The sequence below is a fragment of the Cervus canadensis genome, chromosome 13 (genome assembly GCF_019320065.1).
Source record: "Cervus canadensis isolate Bull #8, Minnesota chromosome 13, ASM1932006v1, whole genome shotgun sequence".
Lineage (NCBI taxonomy): Eukaryota > Metazoa > Chordata > Mammalia > Artiodactyla > Cervidae > Cervus > Cervus canadensis.
This window is the reverse complement of record NC_057398.1, coordinates 32,195,474-32,214,867: the sequence shown is the minus strand read 5'-3', so window position 1 is coordinate 32,214,867 and position 19,394 is coordinate 32,195,474. Positions and strand designations below refer to the sequence as shown.

The following is a 19,394-nucleotide window of genomic DNA, read 5'->3' as shown; positions in this document are numbered from 1 at the left end:
TGGGTCATCTCATGTGAATTCAAAACCACCATGAACTTCTTGTGTTGATGGCCCTTGATGTTGTTGGCCTTGAATCTGTGCCCCAGGTGGGAAGTCAGAGCTGAGGAGCTCAGGAGAAGGAGGCCTCCAGGATCCCACAGTCTCCTGGAACTTCAGCCCAAACTTCGTGGGTCCTTCTCGTTCTTCCCAGGAGAGGTGCCTGGGTACATTCAGATGCTCCAGGGGGTCCATGCTGCATGAGTCAGGCACCTCATTTTAATGTCAGAGAAGCCGACACAGAGAGGTCAGGTGACTTGGCCGGCGGTGTGGTTAAGGGTTGTGAACTTGGACTAGAGTCTGGATTCTCTGCTTTGGGGCCAGTACTTCTCTACCCCCAGCTGGTCCCTCTGGTCACCCAGAGGATGGATGGAGAGCTGGCTGATGGAGCAGGAAGTCCCCATCCCAGGTAACTGGTGGGAGTTCAGTGCAGTTCAGTCACTCAGTCATGTCTGACTCTTTGTGACCCCATGGACTGCAGCATGCCAGGCCTCCCTGTCCATCACCAACTCCTGGAGCTTGCTCAAACTCATGTCCATCGAGTCGGTGATGCCATCCAACCATCTCATCCTCTGTCATCCCCTTCTCCTCCTGCCTTCAATCTTGCCCAGCATCAGGGACTTTTCCAATGAGTCACTTCTTCGCATCAGGTGGCCAAGGTATTGGAGCTTCGGCTTCAGCATCAGTCCTTGCAGTGAATGTTCAGAACTGATTTCCTTTAGGATTGACTGGTTTGATGTCCTTACATTCCAAGAGACTCTCAAGAGTCTTCTCCAACACCACAGTTCAAAAGCATCAATTCTTTGGCACTCAGCCTTCTTTATGGCCCAACTCTCACATCCATACACGATTACTGGAAAAACCATAGCTTTGACTAGATGGACCTTTGTTGGCCAAGTAATGTCTCTGCTTTTTAATATGCTATGTTGGTCATAGCTTTTCTTCCAAGGAGCAAGCGTCTTTTAACTTCATGGCTGTGGTGATTTTGAAGCCCAAGAAAATAAAGTCTCTCACTGTTTTAATTGTTTCCCCATCTATTTGCCATCAAGTAATGGGAACGGATGCCATGATCTTCGATTTTTGAATGTTGAGTTTTAAGCCAACTTTTTCACTCTTTCACTTTCATCAAGAGGCTCTTCAGTTCCTCTTCACTTTCTGCCATGATGGTGGTGTCATTTGCATATCTGAGGTTATTGATATTTCTCCTGGTAAACTTTATTCCAGCTTGTGCTTCATCCAGCCTGGCATTTCTCATGATGTACTCTGCGTATAAGTTAAATAAGCAGGGTGACAATACACCGCCCTGACGTACTCCTTTCCCACTTTGGAACCAGCCTGTTGTTCCATGGCTGGTCCTAGCTGTTGCTTCTTGACCTGTATACAGATTTCTCAGGAGGCAGGTAAGGTGGTCTGATATTCCCATCTCTTGAAGAATTTTCCACAGTTTATTGTGATCCACACAGTCAAAGACTTTGGTGTAGTCAATAAAGCAGAAATAGATGTTTTTCTAGAATTCTCTTGCTTTTTTGATGATCCAACGGATACTGGCAGTTTGATCTCTGGTTCCTCTGCCTTTTCGAAATCCAGCTTGAACATCTGGAAGTTCTCAGTTCACGTACTGTTGAAGCCTGGCTTGGAAAATTTTGAGCATTACTTTGCTAGCATGTGAGATGAGTGTAATTGTGTGGTAGTTTGAACATTCTTTGGCATTGCCTTTCTTTGGGATTGGGATGAAAACTGACCTTTTCCAGCCCTGTGGCCACTGCTGAGTTTTCCAAATTTGCTGGCATATTGAGTGTAGCACTTTCACAACATCATCTTTTAGGATATGAAGTAGTTCAACTGGAATTCCATCACCTCCACTAGCTTTGTTCGTAGTGATGCTCCCTAAGACCCACTTGACTTTGCATTCCAGGATGTCTGGCTCTAGGCAAGTGATCACACCATCATGGTTATCTGGGTCATGAATATCTTTTTTGTATAGTTCTTCTGTGTATTCTTGCTACCTCTTCTTGATAGCTTCTGCTTCTGTTAAGTCCATACCATTTCTGTCCCTTATTGTGCCTATCTTTGCATGAAATGTTCCCTTGGTACCTTTAATTTTCTTGAAGAGATCTCTAGTTTTTCCCATTCTGTTGTTTTCCTCTATTTGTTTGCATTAATCACTGAGGAAGTCTTTCTTATCTTTCCTTGCTATTCTTTGGAAATCTGCATTCAGATGCGTGTATCTTTCCTTTTCTCCTTTGCCTTTCTTTTCTCTTCTTTTCTCACTTATTTGGAAGACCTCCTTAGGCAACCATTTTGCCTTTTTGCATGAACAGTATAGTATAAAGCCAAAAAAGTGGGAGTGGTTTTGTAAAACGAATGGTTCGGGGCCTGGCAGGTCAGGGGCTCCTCTGGGGAGTGCGGGGAGTTACAATAGTGAGGTTTTGTTGAAGGGATTGAGAGCCTCTAGGGTCACTGGTCCTCCAATCCCTATTTTAATCAAAACCAGAGGGTAGGAGTGCTCCCCCAGAAGCCGTGTCCACCCCCTGGCAAGGTTCTGAAAGCAGGAAGTTGTGCTGAGCTTTACAAGGTGCTTCCTGGCTTCAGCAATGTGGTCCCGCATGGTCATGCTGAATTTCATTTCTGGTTTCATTGGAACCGGGAAAGTGATTATCGGGGTGATGCAGTCTGAACACACGAGCTGATCGATCACCCCCATCCTTGTTCATCTCCCACCCTGCCTCCTCCTCGTGGGACTGTGGGCCTCGGGCTGCTCGAGCCTGATCCAGATTGGAGCTCCTATCCCTGTGGAGTTAAACCCCAGACACAGGACAAGTGTTCTTTTGGGATGACGGTGTGAGACGTCTGCACCATCTCATGGCACCCAGAACCTGGAAATAGTGCTCGTCTCTACTGAGGGAGGATGTGGAGCGCTGCAACAGGAGGTGGAGACACACGAGGACGGGGAGTGGGCGCCCGGCCGGCGGAGTTCAGGCTAGAGGTTACATCCTGTGATGCTGGGAGTGCCTGGAGGAAGTACCCAGTTCCCCGTCGGGGGCTCCCGCTCACCTGCTCGCCTGTGCCTGGTGTAGCGATTGCCCAGGAGTCTGTGTGTCAGCTTGTGATGTGGCTCATGCCATGTGCACGTGTCCCGGGAGCACCGCGGGCGGGAGGAACGCAGTGCAGCTCTCCTGCCTACAGGGGCCTGGCCTGCCTGCTGCGGCTTCTGTTTGTCGGCTGCACCACTTCCCTTTGGGTCCAGGGTTCCAGTAGAACCCCCAGAGGAGACAGGGCTCGGGAGACTCCACCAGTCAGAGGAAGCAGGTGCAGGGCAGAGGACTTGGGGTACGAGGCAGGGTGGGCCAGTCTTCACCCACCATGCTGTCCAGGGACCTCAGGCTGAGGGACAGGACTCCTCAGAGCCCCCAGTTCCTGATCTGAACTCGGGGCTTGTGACACCCCCACCCAGGTGAGCTTGAGGACCTGCCGGGACCGTGTGCCTGAGAGCTCAGAGTGGTGCTGGGTGTCGAGGGTGCTTGCTGGAGGGACTGGGGGTGAGCAGGGTCATGGCCCTGGGGCATCCTGAGGGCGTGAGCTTCTGCAACACTGAGATTTTTCCTAGATGATCACCTAGGGGGATTCATACATTTGTGTCCCGGGACCGAGACCGAATCCCCTCTATGTGAGAAGCTGGAGAAGGGAAGGATGCCGACCAGGGCAGGATGCACCATTTCCACCCATGTCAGCACCCTAGGGTTCACAAGAAGCTGGGTGCTTTCTGGGCTCCCTCGCTGGGCGAAGTGTTCTGCTAGGCATGGAGCCCTGGCTGCTTAGACAGCGTAAACTCTGCCCTTTAACCTCCGACCCTCTCTTTGAACCTTCCAGCAGTGAAAAATGTGGTCCAAGCCCAGAAGCTGGCCGACGTGGACAGCGGACTGGCTGCCCTGCTCTTCACACCCCCGAGACCGGGAGCCCGGGGGCCCCAGGGCGTCGGTCAAGAGGGGGATGCCGTCCGCAGGCGCAAGCTGGAGCGCATGAGGGCCGTGCGACTGCGGGAGTGTGGATCAGAGCTGGGCCGCCGTGGGCTGGGCGTGCTGGTGAGTCTGGGTCCCTGGTCTCCCAGCAGGAGCGGGCGGGTTCACTGGAACATTGCAGGAGCCACCCTGTCCCTTCTGCGTCCTCATTATAGAACATGAGAGATTCGACTTCTAAGCCATCAGGGGAGGTTTTCAAGCCAGAATTATGGCGGTACTTTGAATAAAAACCAATTCCTGGGCTCCATTTTAATCAATTTCTGGTGCGGGGTGGGGTCCTTGGAGCCTAAACTTTTAAAACAGCTCTGAGAGGGATTCTGAGGGTTCCCCAGGTTTGGGGAGCAAAGTCATGAGGACTTTTTATCACAGGTGTCAGAACAACCGTGATGATCAGAATTCCCACTTTGGACTAAAAATCTAAGTAAGACCCTATAGTATTTTGCAGCTAAGAAACAGGAGAACATGGTTGTACCTTATGAGTTTATGGGATGAGGAGCCCACAGGGGCCCTAGGGGCCTCTACATCGAGGCAGATGGGTGTCTGAACAGATGACAGCCTTCTCCAGCCAGGCCTGTGCCCGTGGCCTGGTGGACACAAGCAGAGTTGCCATGCCTGGCCCTCACCCGGTGCCCACAGGTGGACAAGTAACCACCCTGAGTTGGTTGTGGGGAGAAAGGGCGTGGAGCACAGCAGGAGGGGATGTGAGAGGGGACATGGCTGGATGGGGCCCAGACAACCGGTGGGCCATGGGAGCCAAGTGCGGCAGAGTCCTGCTGCTGCGGAACAGAGCTATGGCTGTGAGGATGCCTTGAGGGGAGGCTGACCCAGGGCTGGGCTGGGGGCAGGCCTCCTTCCGGGTCACAGGGCATCCAGGCCACTGCCTCCTGTGCAGCCTCTGAGGGCCGATCAGCTGCTACCCCGGGGATGCCAGGGGTCCCAGCCTCTGGGTGGCTGGCCACACGCACAGCAGGTCCTCCGCCCGACAACTGCCAGTGCTGTTGTTAGCAACATCATTATTATGATTAATTTGGCTGGTTTCCTCTTATTTGATATGTTCTGATAGAGAAAATCAACAGCTCAGAACCCTTGTTTTGAATACAGCAGTAAATTTGGAAGTAACTGGATTTCCAAATATAAGAAAATTTTCTGCTAAATTGTGATGATTTCCTGGGTTCATAGCCCTGGAGAATTTTGAGGTGAAAGTAACCTGATTTATCAAATATACGGTAGTCTCTCTCTCTTCCAGAGCTTTCTGGAAAGATTCTCATCTTTGAAGCAGAGATGGAAGTTCTGTGAAGTCAGTGGGTCCTCGGGAAGAGTCGGCAGGCACGGTGTCCTGGCTGACCCTGCTCATGTGTAGCGCATGGAATCATGTGGTTCCATGGACCCCAGGAGCTGGGGGTCATGTGAGGACAGTCAGGAGACAGCTAGGGGCGCAGCTTTCTTTCCCTGATGGTCAGACTCAAGGCTGTGGGTCTCCGGCTTCTGGGGGGAGGTGGTTGGCCTGGGGCCAGGAGTGCAGAGTCAGAACCTCTGGCAGGCCCTGGGGCAGCCACAGCTTCCATGTGAGGGGCACTCAGCTTACCCTGTGTCCAATGCCCAGGTCAGCGGCTGCCCTAGTGACTGCGATTGGTCACTGCCCCGTCTCCCTGGCATCTCAGGATTGCCCCTCACACTAGCAAATTGGTGGCACTAGTCCCATGTTCCATGTTGTCAGACTATGCCAAGTGCCACGGAAGAGAGGGCTTTACTTTCCAGAAATTCCAGCATGTGGTTCACGAGTGTCCATGTGCTGGTGGGTGGCGTGCCCACCTCTGGACCAGTCTTGGGGCCACAGTACCAACTGCTGCCTCTGGGAGTCAGAGGCATCCAATACGTGTCATCACCTTTGCCTGCGTGGGTTCTGAATTAAGAAATAAGACAGAACTATGGCAGAAAAAGACCAAGACATTGCCTCTGTTTTACTGATGGCTCTCGGCATACCCAATGACTCAGATGGTAAAGAATCTGCCTACAGTGTAGGAGACCCAGGTTCAATCCCTGGGTCAGGAAGATCCCCTGGAGAAGGAAATGGCAACCCACTCCAGTATTCTTGCCTGGAGAATTCCACGGGCAGAGGAGCCTGGTGAGCTACAGTCCATGGGGTTGCAAAAACTTGGACACGACTGAGTGACTAACACTTTCACTTTTCACTTCACCAGTTATAAAGCTAATACTGGAGGATTGGCTCATGTGTGTATGAGACTGAGCTGGGTGCCAGGCAGCTGCAGGTGGTGCCAGACCCCACAGGCAGGTCCATCCTTCTTGCCAGCCCTTCCCCCTGACCTGGAACAGTGTGGGCACCTTATGCTCTGGGCCACACTGTCTCTGTCTGTGGCTTTACCCACCTGGCCTACAGTGAACCGGGGAGTGGCCGTCGCTGTGCTCACCTGGGCGGTCAGTCTGAAGATGGGCCAGCCCTGCGCCCATCTTCACGGGGCCTGTCCCCCAGAGCCCTCGTCCTGGGGCTTCTAACTGGTGGGCAGTATAGGCTGTGTCCCCTCCACTTGGAGACAGGCCGGAACAGCCCTCTGTCTCAAGTCCAGGTTGAAAAGCCCAGCTCTGTTTGTTTCTTACCCTGAATTAGGTCTGGCTGTGGTGTCCAGCCCAGCTTGGCAGAGGTTCCATTCCATAGAGAAGCTCTGGTCAGAAAATGCCCACGTAGGGAGGTCTCAAGTGTCAGCACTACTGCACTCCTCTTTTCAAAGCCCCTGGGAGACACATGGCTCAGCGTCAATCTCCTCCTGGGGAAAGGCCAGAGTGTTGGACACAGGGAAGTCAATATCCAAACTAATTTAAGTCAGAAGTCAAATTTGGTCCTTACCTTCTGTGTCAGAGTCTGAAGGCATTCAGCTGTCCAGGCCTCCTCTGTGTTTAGAGGCCCTCGTGGCCTCCCCGGCACATGGCACCTCCCCAGATCCTGGGTCTGAGGCAGCCAGTCCCACCCGACCCCGAGTCCAAGGAGGAGGTGGTATTGATGCCAAAGGAGTCTGGCATTTGGGGTGGAGAAGGGGAGGTGGCCAGAAAACAGTCCCTGAGCTGTGTTGAGCCTCGGGACCATGGCCCCCTCGGTCCCTGTATCTGCAGGCCCAGCAGAGCCTCCATGCCCAGCACGCCCGAGACCTGCAGGTCATTGCCGCCTACCGTGAGCGCACGAAGGCGGAGAGCATCGCCAGCGCGCTGAGCATGGCCATCACCACGCAGCACACCATCCACGCCGCGCTGGGCGCTGCCGAGTTCTTCGAGTTTGCCCTGAGGAACCCCCACAACGCGCAGCACACGGTGACCATCGAGATAGACAACCCCGAGCTCAGGTGGGATTGCGGGCACCCTGTGAGGCCCCCAGCCTTTGCCCTCAGCTCCAACCGAAAGCTGAGCTGGTTTTGTCCTCGAGGGTCCCAGCCACCGGGTCTGAGTGGGTGGGGGCATTTACCCCACCCCTCCCTCCCTCTAGCCTCATCCTGGATGGTCAGGAGTGGCGGTACTTCAAGGACATAGCTGACTTGCACACGCCGCTGGAGGAGGACATGTTCCACCTGCGGGGCAACCTGGCCCCCCAACTCTTCCTGCGACCCCGGGAGACTGCCCATATCCCCTTCAAGTTCCAGACTTTCTCTGTGGGCCCACAGGCTACGGCACAGGTGAGGAAGGCCAGTCTTCTCATGCCAAGGGGCTGGCCTGGCACCTGGGAAAGCCCACTTGCCAAGTAACGTGGGAGGTGGGGGCCTCGTTCCGTGTGGTGGGAGACGGTTAGCTCTTGGCTGTCACTGTCTCACCTGTGCCCCCACCACCCACCCCATGCCCAGCATCTGTGCTGTGATCCAGCAGCCCTGACGGGTCACTCAGCGCTCAGGAAAGCTGGACTGCCTCCTCTTCATCCTCTTTCCTAATTTCGTAGAAGAGCCTTTCTTGAATCTCAGAGGAGCTGGCAGGTTGAAACTTTCTAGGGTTTTCTACTCTCTCGTCACTGCTGCTTGCTCCCCAACATGAACTGCAGACATCTGGTGGTTTCTTGTCGGGGTGTGAGCAGAGCGCATGCTGTGATGGGGCAGATACCGTGGGCGTGTTCCATTCTGACCCTGTGAGGTCGGCTCTGCAAGGCAGTGCTCACCACTGAGATGAGCGTGAGGGGCTCACAGTTTTCAATACAGGCTTTTTGGATGCACTTTTGGGGCAAGAGGTTGTCTGAACTGTAGTGAAGGTGTCAGGGCTCTGGCTTTGAGCAGAGCTGGGTTATGGGCTCTGATCCCCCTTACAGCTCTCAGCATGCCCCGCTTCCTCTTTGGGGTGTGGAGGTTGGTTAATAACAGCAGCTGCCAGGGGTTGGGTCACTGGGAGAATAAAGGGGCCCCTGAGGCCATGGACTCAGGGTGGCAGCCGTTCCTACAGGTAGAAAGTCCTTCAGGTAGAAGGTCCTGCAGGTAGAAAGTCCTACAGGTAGACTGTCTTACAGGTGGGAAGAAGTACCTGTCACCCTGGGCCTCCGTCTCATGACCCCGGGGGCTCATGGTTTCTCACAGGCCTCTGCTGAGCTGAGATCAGAGAAGGACACGGATGCTGGGTCACCTCGTAAGTCCAGCACGATGCCCACCAAACACGCCAAGGTAAGGGGCAGAGGACAGTAAGCCTCCCGTCTGGATGGTCTGAGGTCTGGCAGTGCCGGCCAGGGGTCCTCTGAGTGGAGGGTGAAGGGTGTCATGGGTTCTGTGGTTTGTTTCTCAGGGCCCTGTGCCCTTCTCTGCACCTCCTGGAGGGGAGAGGTCTAGGGTGGGGGTGAGGCAGGGCCCATGGAGGTGGACATTACGTGTCCTAACAGGGCAGTGGCAGCTTCAGCCAGATGCTGGTATGGGCTCCAGGCAGAGGTCTAGCATGGAAACACCTCCCTGGAGACTTGCTTAGTGGGAAGCCAGCATCCCGCCCCCAGTGTCCGCTGTAGCCAGCACCACATAGCCCCCACACTCAGGGTCAGACGGGCCTTCTGACCCTGACAGAGCATCCCGTGTTGTGTAGAATCAGGGTGGTGTGTGTGTGTCTGTGTGTTACTTCTGGGAAGTAGGACTCACCCGTTGCCATCTCTGGGGGTGGCTTTGCAGGGTGCACTTCTCAATCACACGCCTGCTGATATAGGATGTCCTAAGGGGAGCCTGGTACACTGTCGTGTTCTTTTTAAATTTTATTGGAGTACAGTTGATTTACAGTGTTGTGTTAGTTTCAGATGGACAGCAAAGTGATCAGTTAGACATCTACATATATCCACTCTTGTGAGATTCTTTTCCCATATAGGTCGTTATAGAGTATTGAGTTCCCTGTGCGATACAATAGGTCCTTATTAGTTACCTGGGAAACTGTTGTTTTATAGAAATTTGTTTTTGTTTTCTTTTTTTGGTAGACTAATGCTTTTTGAAAGTCACTCAGTTGTGTGTGACTCTTTGCAACCCAATGGACTGTAGAGTCCGTGGATTTCTCCAGGCCCTTTTGAAGGGCCTTCCCTGATAGCTCAGTTGGTAAAGGATCCACCTGCAATGCAGGAGACCCCAGTTTGATTCCTGGCTTGGGAAGATCCCCCAGAGAAGGGATAGGCTACCCACTCCAGTATTCTGGCCTGGAGAATTCCATGGATTGTATAGTCCATGGGGTCTCAAAGAGTTGGACATGACTGAGTGACTTTCCAAAAAAAAAATTGCCTTTTGAAAGTAAATGAAAGTAAAAACAAGAATACTTTTGCCCCACCCCCTGCCCCGAGAACAGATTTCCAAGACTGAGAACCTGGCAGCCTTGCATCCCTGATTCTCCATGTTGAGGGGCAGTCCTGTGCCCATGACCCATGACCGAGGAAAATTTGCTGTATTTTATTTAAACATGGAGCCAACAGCTTTGCCTTTGTCTAAGGAATGTGTCAACTTCTTAGTTAGGGCTATAAATGAAATCTGAGAGGCTAATTTTTCCTTACGTGAATTTGCAGTTTTAAAACAAATCCCAGACACCTTACGAGTTTACTCATAATTACTTCCATATGTATCTCTAAACTGATGAGAACTAATTTTTTAACCTGGCTTTGTGCCATCATCACTGCCCCCAAGTTAGCAGCAGATCCTCAGGATGGCCTGATGTTCATTCTGTACTCACTCATCCTTTTGTGGTTGGTCTGTGGAAGCCGGGGCCCACTGTCCTCGGCACTCTGTCCCTGGAGTCACTGGGCGAGGGCCGGCCACCATGGGCCAGCCTCACTGGGCTGACTGTGGCCTCATGTGCAGAGGCCGAGGCAGCTGGCTATTCCTGGTGGCTAATGTGTCCACTAAAGGCCCACTGTCCACACCCATTATTCCATCAGGGTGGAAAATGGTGAAATTCCACTTTGCTCATTGTTCCTATACTTACTGCTTGTGATTCTTCTATAAATAAGAGCTTCCGCCGTCAGCAGTTTGGTTACCATGAAATATATCTTACACCAGAAGATTGGGGTAAATGTTGGATTCTTTCCCTTTACTTATCAATTTTTAAAATAATGAGTTGTGCCCTAGGAACCTTCAAAGATGGTCAGTCTTTTGGGGGAGTCACATTATGAACTCGTGGCTTTATATTTGCTGTGTAGCAGGCAGTGGCCATTAAACTGTCCTCTCTCTGGCCATGGCCATCCTTTTCAAGTTAGCTCCTTTGCCTTTTTAAAAAAAAAATTATTTATTTTTGTGCCTTCTTTTTTAGTTTGAAATAATCTCAAACTTAGAGAACAGTTATAAGAATAGTGTGAAGAATCGCCATGTACTATTTACTCACATTCCTAGTTGTTGACATTTTACCTTCACCTTATCATTTTGTGTCTATATTTATCCACACATATATATATATATTCTGAGCACTTTGAGAATAAGTTATGGGCAAAATGCCTGGTTGCTCCTTGAAACTTAGAACTCGTATGTCCTGAAAATAAGGACTCTGTACTCCACAACTACAGTTGTTGTTCAGTCACTCAGTCATGTCCGACCCCATGGACTGCAGCATGCCAGGCTCCCTTGTCCTTCACTATCTCCTGGAGTTTGCGCAAACTCATGGCCATTGAGTGGATGATGCTGTCTAATCATCTTGTCCTCTGCTGCCCCCTTCTCCTTTTGCCTTCAGTCTTTCCCAGTGTCACGGCCTTTTCTAGTGAGTTGGCTTTTTGCATCAGGTGGCCAAAATATTGGAGCTTTAGCTTCAGCATCAGTCTTTCCAGTGAATATTCGGGGTTGACTTCCTTTGGATTGACTGGTTTGATCTCCTTGTTGTCCAAGGAACTCTCAAGAGTCTTCTCCACACCACAATTCAAAATCATCAGTTCTTTAGTGCTCAGCCTTGGAAAATCAGAAAATTGACACTGATACAATTTCGTCATAGACCTGGATTGCATTTTACCAAATATCCCAACCCTGGACCCCTCACCCACCCGGGGTCCCATGGTGCATCGGGTGGTCCCACCCAGTTTTCCTGGTCTTCCACAACCTTAGTACTTTGGATGCACAAAGGCCAATTTTTCCACCTGCCCCTCAGTCTGGTTTGTCTGGTGTTCGAGAGTCAGTGGGTTCAGGCTGTGCATCCAGGGCTGGACGAGCACAGATGGTATGCTGTGTTCTCAGAGCCTCTGATCGGGAGGGACACAATGTTGATTTGTTCTATTTCCAGTGATGTTAATTTAACTCTCTAACTTGGTTAAGATGGTGTCTGCCAGGCTCCTTCAATGTAAAATTAATTCACAAGTATTTTATAGATGATAATTAGAACTATAGTGTTTTGTCAGGAGCTCCTCAGACTATGTCAATATCTGAGTTTTGTCAGGAGATACTCAGACTATGTATTTTGTCAGGAGATACTCAGACTATGTCAATATCTTGCTCCTCATGCAACTTCCGCTGCTAGTTTTCATATCCACTGATGATTCTTTTTTTTAATTGAAGTATAGTCGACTTACAGTGTTGTGCCAATCTCTGCTCTACAGCAAAGTGACTCAGTTTTGCACATATAGACATTCTTTTTAAAATAATTCTTCACTGATGATTCTTGCGTGATGGTTGGTTGGCTGTCGGTGACTTTCGGATTCGATCGTCCCTTCTACGTTCTAAGTGAGGCAGAGCTTTGCCTCCCTCCATTCATTCCTGTAGTTTATTTGTCACCATTTTGGAGCATGAATTCTTGTTTCGTTCAGCAGGTTGTCATTTGTCACTGTCTTTCTCTGTTTACTGCTCATCCACCAGGGGCTTCTGCTTTGAGCTGGCCCCTGTGTCCTTTTGACAGGTCCCTGCCATTGTTGGATCTCTTCCTCAGTGCCTGGCACATGAGATGTTCCATCCTGAGTCATCTTAGACTTTCTGCTCCGTGTCTGGATCAGCCAGTTATCTAAGGTCCCTGTTAGTGGAGAATGGTGTTTAGAAACTAAGGTCTGGTGCTGGGTGTGCTCATTATGACTGGGGTGCCCTTGCTCCTGATCCCTCTGAACAGATCCTTGCTCTAAATAAACAGTCGGTCATTGTAGAGCTAAAGGTCCCAGCATAGCAGTGAAATTTCAGCAGGAGTGTCAGGGCGCAGCTGCCAGGAATGTGGGTGCAGTGGTGGGCCGCCCTTCCCAGTGGATCATGAAGCCAGGTGGGCACACACAAGGCATGGCAACAGACTTGGGGACAGCTGCATGGGGCAGTGGCTTTCAGGTGACCCTCCAAAAAGGTGGCGCCAACACGGAGTCACTTAAAGACCCAGAGGGAACGGTGAAGACAGACAAGGGATAGTGACCGTGAGTTCAGGAAGGGCTCCCTGGAGAGGGCGGCCGAGTGCTGGGGGCCCAGAGTGGGGGCAGTTTCAAGCCCAAGTGGCCTCATGGGTAGCTGTCCAGTTATAATGTGTCCAGTTACACATATAAAAGGTTTCAGAATAAAACCCACAAAGTGGGAGAATGACGTTTCCATGTGGAAGGTCTGTCTGGAGGCCTGAGCTTTGCGCCGATGTGGGAAGGTTGTCCAACTTTGGGGTTGACGATGTGCCGCTCTCCATCCTGCCTCCCGAGAGCTCGCTGGGCCGGCTGAGTTCCGAAATAAAGACACTGGCTCCATCATCTTCCCCAGTTAGAACCTCTCTTGGACACAGAAATTTTTTTTTAGTGAATAACATTTTTTTAAAAAAAGAAAGTTTGCATTTGTAGCCATTTGGGTTTAGGCACAGCCTCTTTTTACCATCTGGGGGACGTTCTCTGCTCTCGCCCATGAGGACCTGGTGGGGTTAGTGTCTAGATCTTCTAGAATGACTTCCCAGCACATGCAGGCAGTGTGAGTATCGGAGGGGTATTCAGGGCTGCAGACCTTTCTCACTGGCCTTCTGAGCACTTCCCTTCCCTCCAGGAAGTGGCAGGAGCGGCAGCCGTATGTGGTCCATGTGTGTAAGAACCTGTGCTGGGCCGGTCACCTCGGGTGGGGACCCACGACTGCAGACCCTGTGTGTCTGACTCTGCCTGCCCTTCCCACCTCCTGGGGGTGAGCAGACCCTACGGGGACCCCCACCCTGTCTGTCCAGAGAGGTGCCATGCACGCAGCTGCCTGAGACTCCGTGTGTGGGTCCTGACCCTGCGCTGCCCGCTCTCCGGCAGGTCCTGTTTCGCGCGGGCAGCGGCAAGCCCCTGGCCATGCTCTGCCTGACTGTGGAGCTGCAGCCCCACGTGGTGGACCAGGTCTTCCGCTTCTACCACCCGGAGCTCACCTTCCTGAAGAAGGCCATCCGCCTGCCGCCCTGGCACACGCTTCCAGGCACGTCCCACTCTCCCCACGGCCGGCCTGTGGCAGGTTCAGCAGGTGGAAAAGGCTTCTCCCTGAGGGTGACAAGTATTCTTCTTCCATCAACTCGGGATGCTCTTAAACGACCCAGCGTAGCCTCCTGCCTGACCATTTGACACGGTGACCTTCTCACATCCTCTTCAGTGGCAGGGCGCCCGTGGCCGTCAGATTCCATCCTGAAATCCACAGCCCTGGGAAGATCTCCAGCCTTGGGTGTCAGGCTCTGTGCTGCCCTCCGTGTTGGGCCTGGGGCTTCACCTGCTGATTCGCTTCTCCCTGGTGCCTTCAGAATAGAACTGAGCCTTTGTATTTGGCTCCTGGCTCCATGGTACCCGCCCTGCTTCCTTTGGTTACTCTCTTGGGTGGGAAAGAAGTGCTGGTGTTCACGCAGACAGCTGTGTCCCCTCGTGGGTTTTGTTAAGCACCTACGGGGGCCTTGGCTTTTGGGAAAAGACATTTGCTTTCATATTCCCCCCTCCAGGTGCCCCTGTAGGGACGTCCAGTGAGGACCCCCCACTCCATGTTCGATGTAGTGACCCGAACATCATTTGTGAGACACAGAATATGGTAAGTTCTGTAGCCCTGCCCTCTCCAGGCCCTGCCTACTGTTTGCATCCCGGGTGTCCTGCAGCCTCTTCATTTTAGGTTTTCACCAAAGTGGCTTGTTTCTAAGCTGCTAAAGGGCTATTTTGACATCCTCATGAGAGTTTTATGAATGAGTTTTCATTTTTCCTGCTAGCAGATCAGTTCCCTGATTATCTGAATTTAAATTAAAAAAAAAAAATGTGTGAGGCAAACAGAATAAAGTGAGTGGTAATTAAGGCACTTATTAATTGCCATTGTGCAAGGATAATGGCCATAATTATGTTATGACTGGTTAGGAAATGGGATAAAATCTCCTGCAGAATATAATTATTAAACTCAATATGAAATCAAGAAGTTAAGGATTTTTCTCTTTTGCAGTGACAAAAATAATGAATTCTGACGAGTACAGAGAATTAAAAATGTGTTGGGGGAGGGGGCCTGGTTCACACCTGCATTTGCTTCCTGGGGACTTGGGGGGCTGGGGTTGGAGCCCAGTGTTGCTGTGATGCGCCCCCCTGTCGACAGGGCCCCGGGGAGCCCCGTGACGTGTTCCTGAAGGTGGCCAGTGGCCCTAGCCCGGAGGTCAAGAACTTCTTTGTCATCATCTATGTGTGAGCGTGTGGGCCCTGGTAGTGTGGAGGGTTGGGGGGGTGGTGGTGAGGAGGCAGGCTGGGGACCGCTGGTGGCCCTGGAAGTAGCCAGCCCTGCAGCTTCTACACTTGTGATGAGGAGGCCGTCAGGCGTTTGGCCACGTGAGCTGAGACTGGCTGAGGTCTTGCAAGGAGCTTCTGCTCAGCTGGCATTACCAGCTGGTGGGACGCTTCAGACCCAGGCAGGAGGCCACTTTTGCTGCAGCACGTGCCAGAATGGCCAGACAGCCTTGTCCCCGTGGCCCCTCCCGTGTCTGAGGGATGCAGGCTGTGGTTGTGCCTACCCCGCTCCCCAGGGAGGTGGAAGGTGGTGTCGTTTCCTGTGATGCCTGAGGACCCAGGGAAATGACCTCAGTCCCTTTCCCTCTCCCTGTGGGTCGTATCTCCCAGGCCTTGAGAGCCTTTGGAACCAGTACAGGCAAGCTGGAGGGTTTGCTGCAGCCTGTCTGGGAATGGGGAAGGTTGGGGGGTGTCCCTTGCACTGAGTGCCCACCCCAGCCGAGGGTCAGTGCCTGGCTTGGAGGTGCCATGTGGTGGCTAAAGAGTGTTGTCCTCATGATGACTTGTGGGCAGGTGTCCCTGAGGCCCATTTACCACCAAGGGTCAGTGTCCCTGGCCCCAGACGGCTGGTGCAGAGCCCAGGCTCAGGCCCATGTGACCTCTGAGCCCACATCCTTGTCCATGCCATGCTGTCCATGGGGTTTGCTCTAGGTCTGGTTTGGGATTCTGCTGACCCAGGTGCAAGTGTGCAGAAGCCCATGGTGCCACACATTTGGGGTCTCTGTTCAGGGTAAAGGCCACCAGAGGCCACAGCCCTGCCTGAGAGCCTCAGCCTCAGAGGGAAGGGGGCTGTGGGGGTGACAGCATCTGGGCCCCACCTGCCCTCTTGGCCGCCTTCTCAGCCTCCTGGGGCTCCTCTCCAACAGTCAGTGTACTGTCTTCACTGACCGTGAATGGCTTCTGCCCACAGAGACCGCTGGTTGGCAACACCTGTCCAGACCTGGCAGGTCCACCTGCACTCGCTGCAGCGAGTGGATGTCTCCTGTATCACTGGCCAGAGGACCCGCCTGGCTCTCGTCCTCCGGGGGACGCAGACAGTTAGGAGAGTGCAGGCTTTCAGCTCACACCCCCAGGAGCTGACGGTATGGCCTTTGGGTGGGGGCTGTTGGGTCTCGAGGAGGTCCCCTGGGCCCTCCCATCCTTGCCCACCTGGGGAGGGGATGGGAATGGCGCTTCGACTCAGGGGGTTCCTGAAAGTCAATGGAGCCTTAGTTCACATCACCTTTGCCAGATGTGCCTTTGTGGGATGACTGACTTATTTACAGACCCCAAGGGCCAACTCGTAGAATTGCTGGGAGTATATATTACCGTATTTATGGGAGTATATATTGTATGTCATGGGAAGAATTAACTGTGACTCTGGAGTCAGCGTGGCCGCAGTTGTACGTCTCGATGATGGGATGATGCGGATGCTTCGCTCGAGGCTGGGCTGGTTCAGCTCTTCTCTGCCGAGGCTGCTCCAGCACTTAGGGGTTCCTGCTGTGGGGGAGGGGACTCAACCCCAAGGATGGGGACATGGACTGTGCCCCGCTGGTACTGGTGCCAGTGGCAAGGTTGACTTCATACAGACTGGAGGGCTTCCCGCCCAGCACAGGTGGTCGCCCCGAACCACTGGGCTCCCTCGGATGAAGCCCTTACCTCCTGCCCCCCTTCTCCCCTGTCCCCCGGAAGACGGACCCCAGAGGTGTGTTCGTGCTGCCCCCTCACGGGGTGCAGGACTTACATGTGAGCGTCAGGCCCCGCAGGCCGGGCAGCCGCTTCGTGCACCTCCACCTGGTCGACGTGGACGCCCACCAGCTGGTGGCCTCATGGCTCCTGTGTCTCTCCTGCCGGCCGCCTCTCATCTCCAAGGTCTGATGTGGGGTGCGGGGCCACACGGCTGGGCTGGGGTGTCCCCTGATTGTCACCTGGTCCGCTGACCTGGCCTGCCCAGTGGCTGGGGGTCTGGGGGGTGTTGGCTTCTGAACTGTGAGCCTCCTCGGCCAGGACCTCGGGCGGCTTGTCTGCTGTATTTATGGAGCCATCCAGCGTCTAAGGGCCCCGAACGCAGGGCAGGCTTGGGAACTGCCGGAGAAGCAGCCAGGGGCCAACTCCTGCACTCCCTGCAGGCCTTCGAGATCAAGCTGCCTGCGGGGGGCGGGAGGGGCGCCAACAAGCGCATCACCTACACCAACCCCTACCCCTTGCGGAGGGCCTACCGCCTGCATAGCGATCACCCCCACTTGCTGCAGTTCAAGGAGGACGCCTTCCAGGTGCGGGCTGCTCGGGGGCGGGACCCTGCAGGGGCAGGGGAGGGGCTCCAGGAAGTCCTGGGGGAAACAGGGAGATGCCTGCAGTCCCCAGGGGCACCCCCGCTGAACTCTGCCTGGGCCTCTGACCCCACACCTAGGCCCCTACCTCCTCGGCAGTTTCATAGCAGTTTCATCCAGATTGTCTGGCAAGTGAGGCCTTGATCCACTGTGGCTATTTTAGGGAAACTGAGCAGTGGCTCAGAGTGGATCAGTCTGTCAATCAGGGGAGGGGGCTTAGTGACATGTCTCCCAGGGACTTGGGAAGAGCAGCTATGGGGGAGAGGGCTTGACAGTAACATGGGAGGTTCGGTTCCGAACGTACTTGTGTTTTCTGAAGCCTGCCAGCCTGGGGTATGTGTGTGTGTGAATTTGCCTATGTGGAAGCTGCTGGAAGAGAGAGGAGCCGGCGGGTGGGGGGGGGGTGGGGAACACGAGTATGGTGTGTGTGTGTGTGTTTGCCTGTGGAGCCAGCGGGGTGGGCAAGAGTATGGCGACATTTCTTTCCAGGTCGGGGGAGGTGAGACCTACACCATCGGCCTGCGGTTTGCGTCCCGTCAGAGAGCCGGGGAGGAGGAGATCCTGATTTACATCAACGACCACGAAGACAAAAACGAGGAGACCTTTTGTGTGAAGGTCATCTACCAGTAGAGGACGGGGCTGTCCCGCCGTTCTCAGGAGCTGCTCCTGTCCCAGGACTCTGCTCCGTGAACTCGGCCAAGGATCGGGGGTCCCCACGCCCCGACCGTGTATGGTGGTCCTGTCCCGTCCCGTCAGGCTGCTGCCAGTACTGACTGCACAGCAGTCCCGTGGGAGATGTGAGCGCCCGGGTGAACCCAGGCCGCTTTCTCTCTGTGGCACACGGGAGTCGTCCCTGTCTATGATGTTAGGATTTGCTCTCAGCAAAATGTATTTTATGAATTATTTTTAAATGATAAAATTATGCTTTTTTTACTGAGTTTTATACAAACACTGTATTGTTTGGTATGTAATATTTTTGTATACTGGTATTATTCACATCTTTTAAAAAAACTACAAAAATACTTAACTTTTACACATTTTTTCTTTTGGCAGTTTTTGTGTTTTCTGCTGTTTTCACCTTCGTCAGAGGTTTTCTGTCCACAGCATAAGCTTGGTTTCCCTGGAGGCTGACGTGGTTGAGGGCAGTCAGGTGGCCTGTGGCTTGTGGCCCCTGGGAGAGTGTGCTTGGCCCTGACCTGAGGGGAGGGCAGTGCTGATCTCTGCCTCTGCTCTGCTTCTCATCCCCCTGCCTCCCCATGAGGCCCTCTGATGACCCTGGACTTAACCTGGAGAGTCTGGGACAACCATCCTATCTCAAGATCCTTAACTCCATCCTTTTGACCACATGACTGAGTCATGTCTTCCAGGGATCAGGTCAGCTGGAGTCGGTGGAATTATTCTGCCCACCCCCATCCCAGTGCTTGTGTGGCCAAAAGAGCTGAGTTTACAGTGTGAGAACCCACCAAAGGGCGTCCCTGGCTGTTGTTTAGATTCTCCAAGCTGTCTTTTCAAGGGCAGCCCCTGCATTTTGCATGCCCGCTGCACGCACGGCGGGATCTCGGCTTGTCCACACAGGCCAGTCCAGGCCCAGACCTCGTCTCCAGGGACCAGGCCCTGGCGAGGAGTGCGTTTCAGGAAGGAAGGTGGTCTGGAGCTTAGTTGCTTTCTGTCCTGGAGGCCAAGGAGGTGGAGGAGGAGGAAGTGGGGAGGGGGTGCACCGTGGGGGGGTGGGGGTGGGCATAGGATCCTTCACTTCCATCTGCTCCCATTTCCAGATGCTTCTAAGAACTGGAAAGTCAAGGGTCTGCTCTTTTCCTAGAGGCAGATCCTCCAGGAGTTCGTTCCGTCCATGCAAAATGGTGGCCCAGCTACTTCCCTACCTCACGTCTAGTCTATAAAACAGAGACT

General features: G+C 53.2%; 1 protein-coding gene across 11 annotated transcripts in view; it reads left to right on the top strand.

Annotated features, from left to right (window-relative positions):
- The window catches only part of NPHP4 (nephrocystin 4), a 138,143-nt gene extending 119,617 nt beyond the window's left edge, over positions 1 to 18,526 (top strand). For 8 of the 11 annotated variants that reach the window (XM_043485062.1, XM_043485067.1, XM_043485066.1 and 5 more), the window contains 11 exons: positions 3,907 to 4,118; positions 7,182 to 7,408; positions 7,549 to 7,735; positions 8,615 to 8,698; positions 13,699 to 13,855; positions 14,364 to 14,449; positions 14,993 to 15,078; positions 16,088 to 16,259; positions 16,849 to 17,028; positions 17,164 to 17,429; positions 17,976 to 18,526. In XM_043485062.1, the coding sequence (XP_043340997.1) occupies positions 3,907 to 4,118; positions 7,182 to 7,408; positions 7,549 to 7,735; positions 8,615 to 8,698; positions 13,699 to 13,855; positions 14,364 to 14,449; positions 14,993 to 15,078; positions 16,088 to 16,259; positions 16,849 to 17,028; positions 17,164 to 17,429; positions 17,976 to 18,051 (1,733 nt within the window). In that variant the 3' untranslated portion in view covers positions 18,052 to 18,526. The remainder of the gene's footprint in view (positions 1 to 3,906; positions 4,119 to 7,181; positions 7,409 to 7,548; positions 7,736 to 8,614; positions 8,699 to 13,698; positions 13,856 to 14,363; positions 14,450 to 14,992; positions 15,079 to 16,087; positions 16,260 to 16,848; positions 17,029 to 17,163; positions 17,430 to 17,975) is intronic. The other 3 variants (XM_043485063.1, XM_043485059.1, XM_043485061.1) reach the window with 3 other exon arrangements.
- The last annotated feature ends 868 nt before the right edge of the window (positions 18,527 to 19,394 follow it).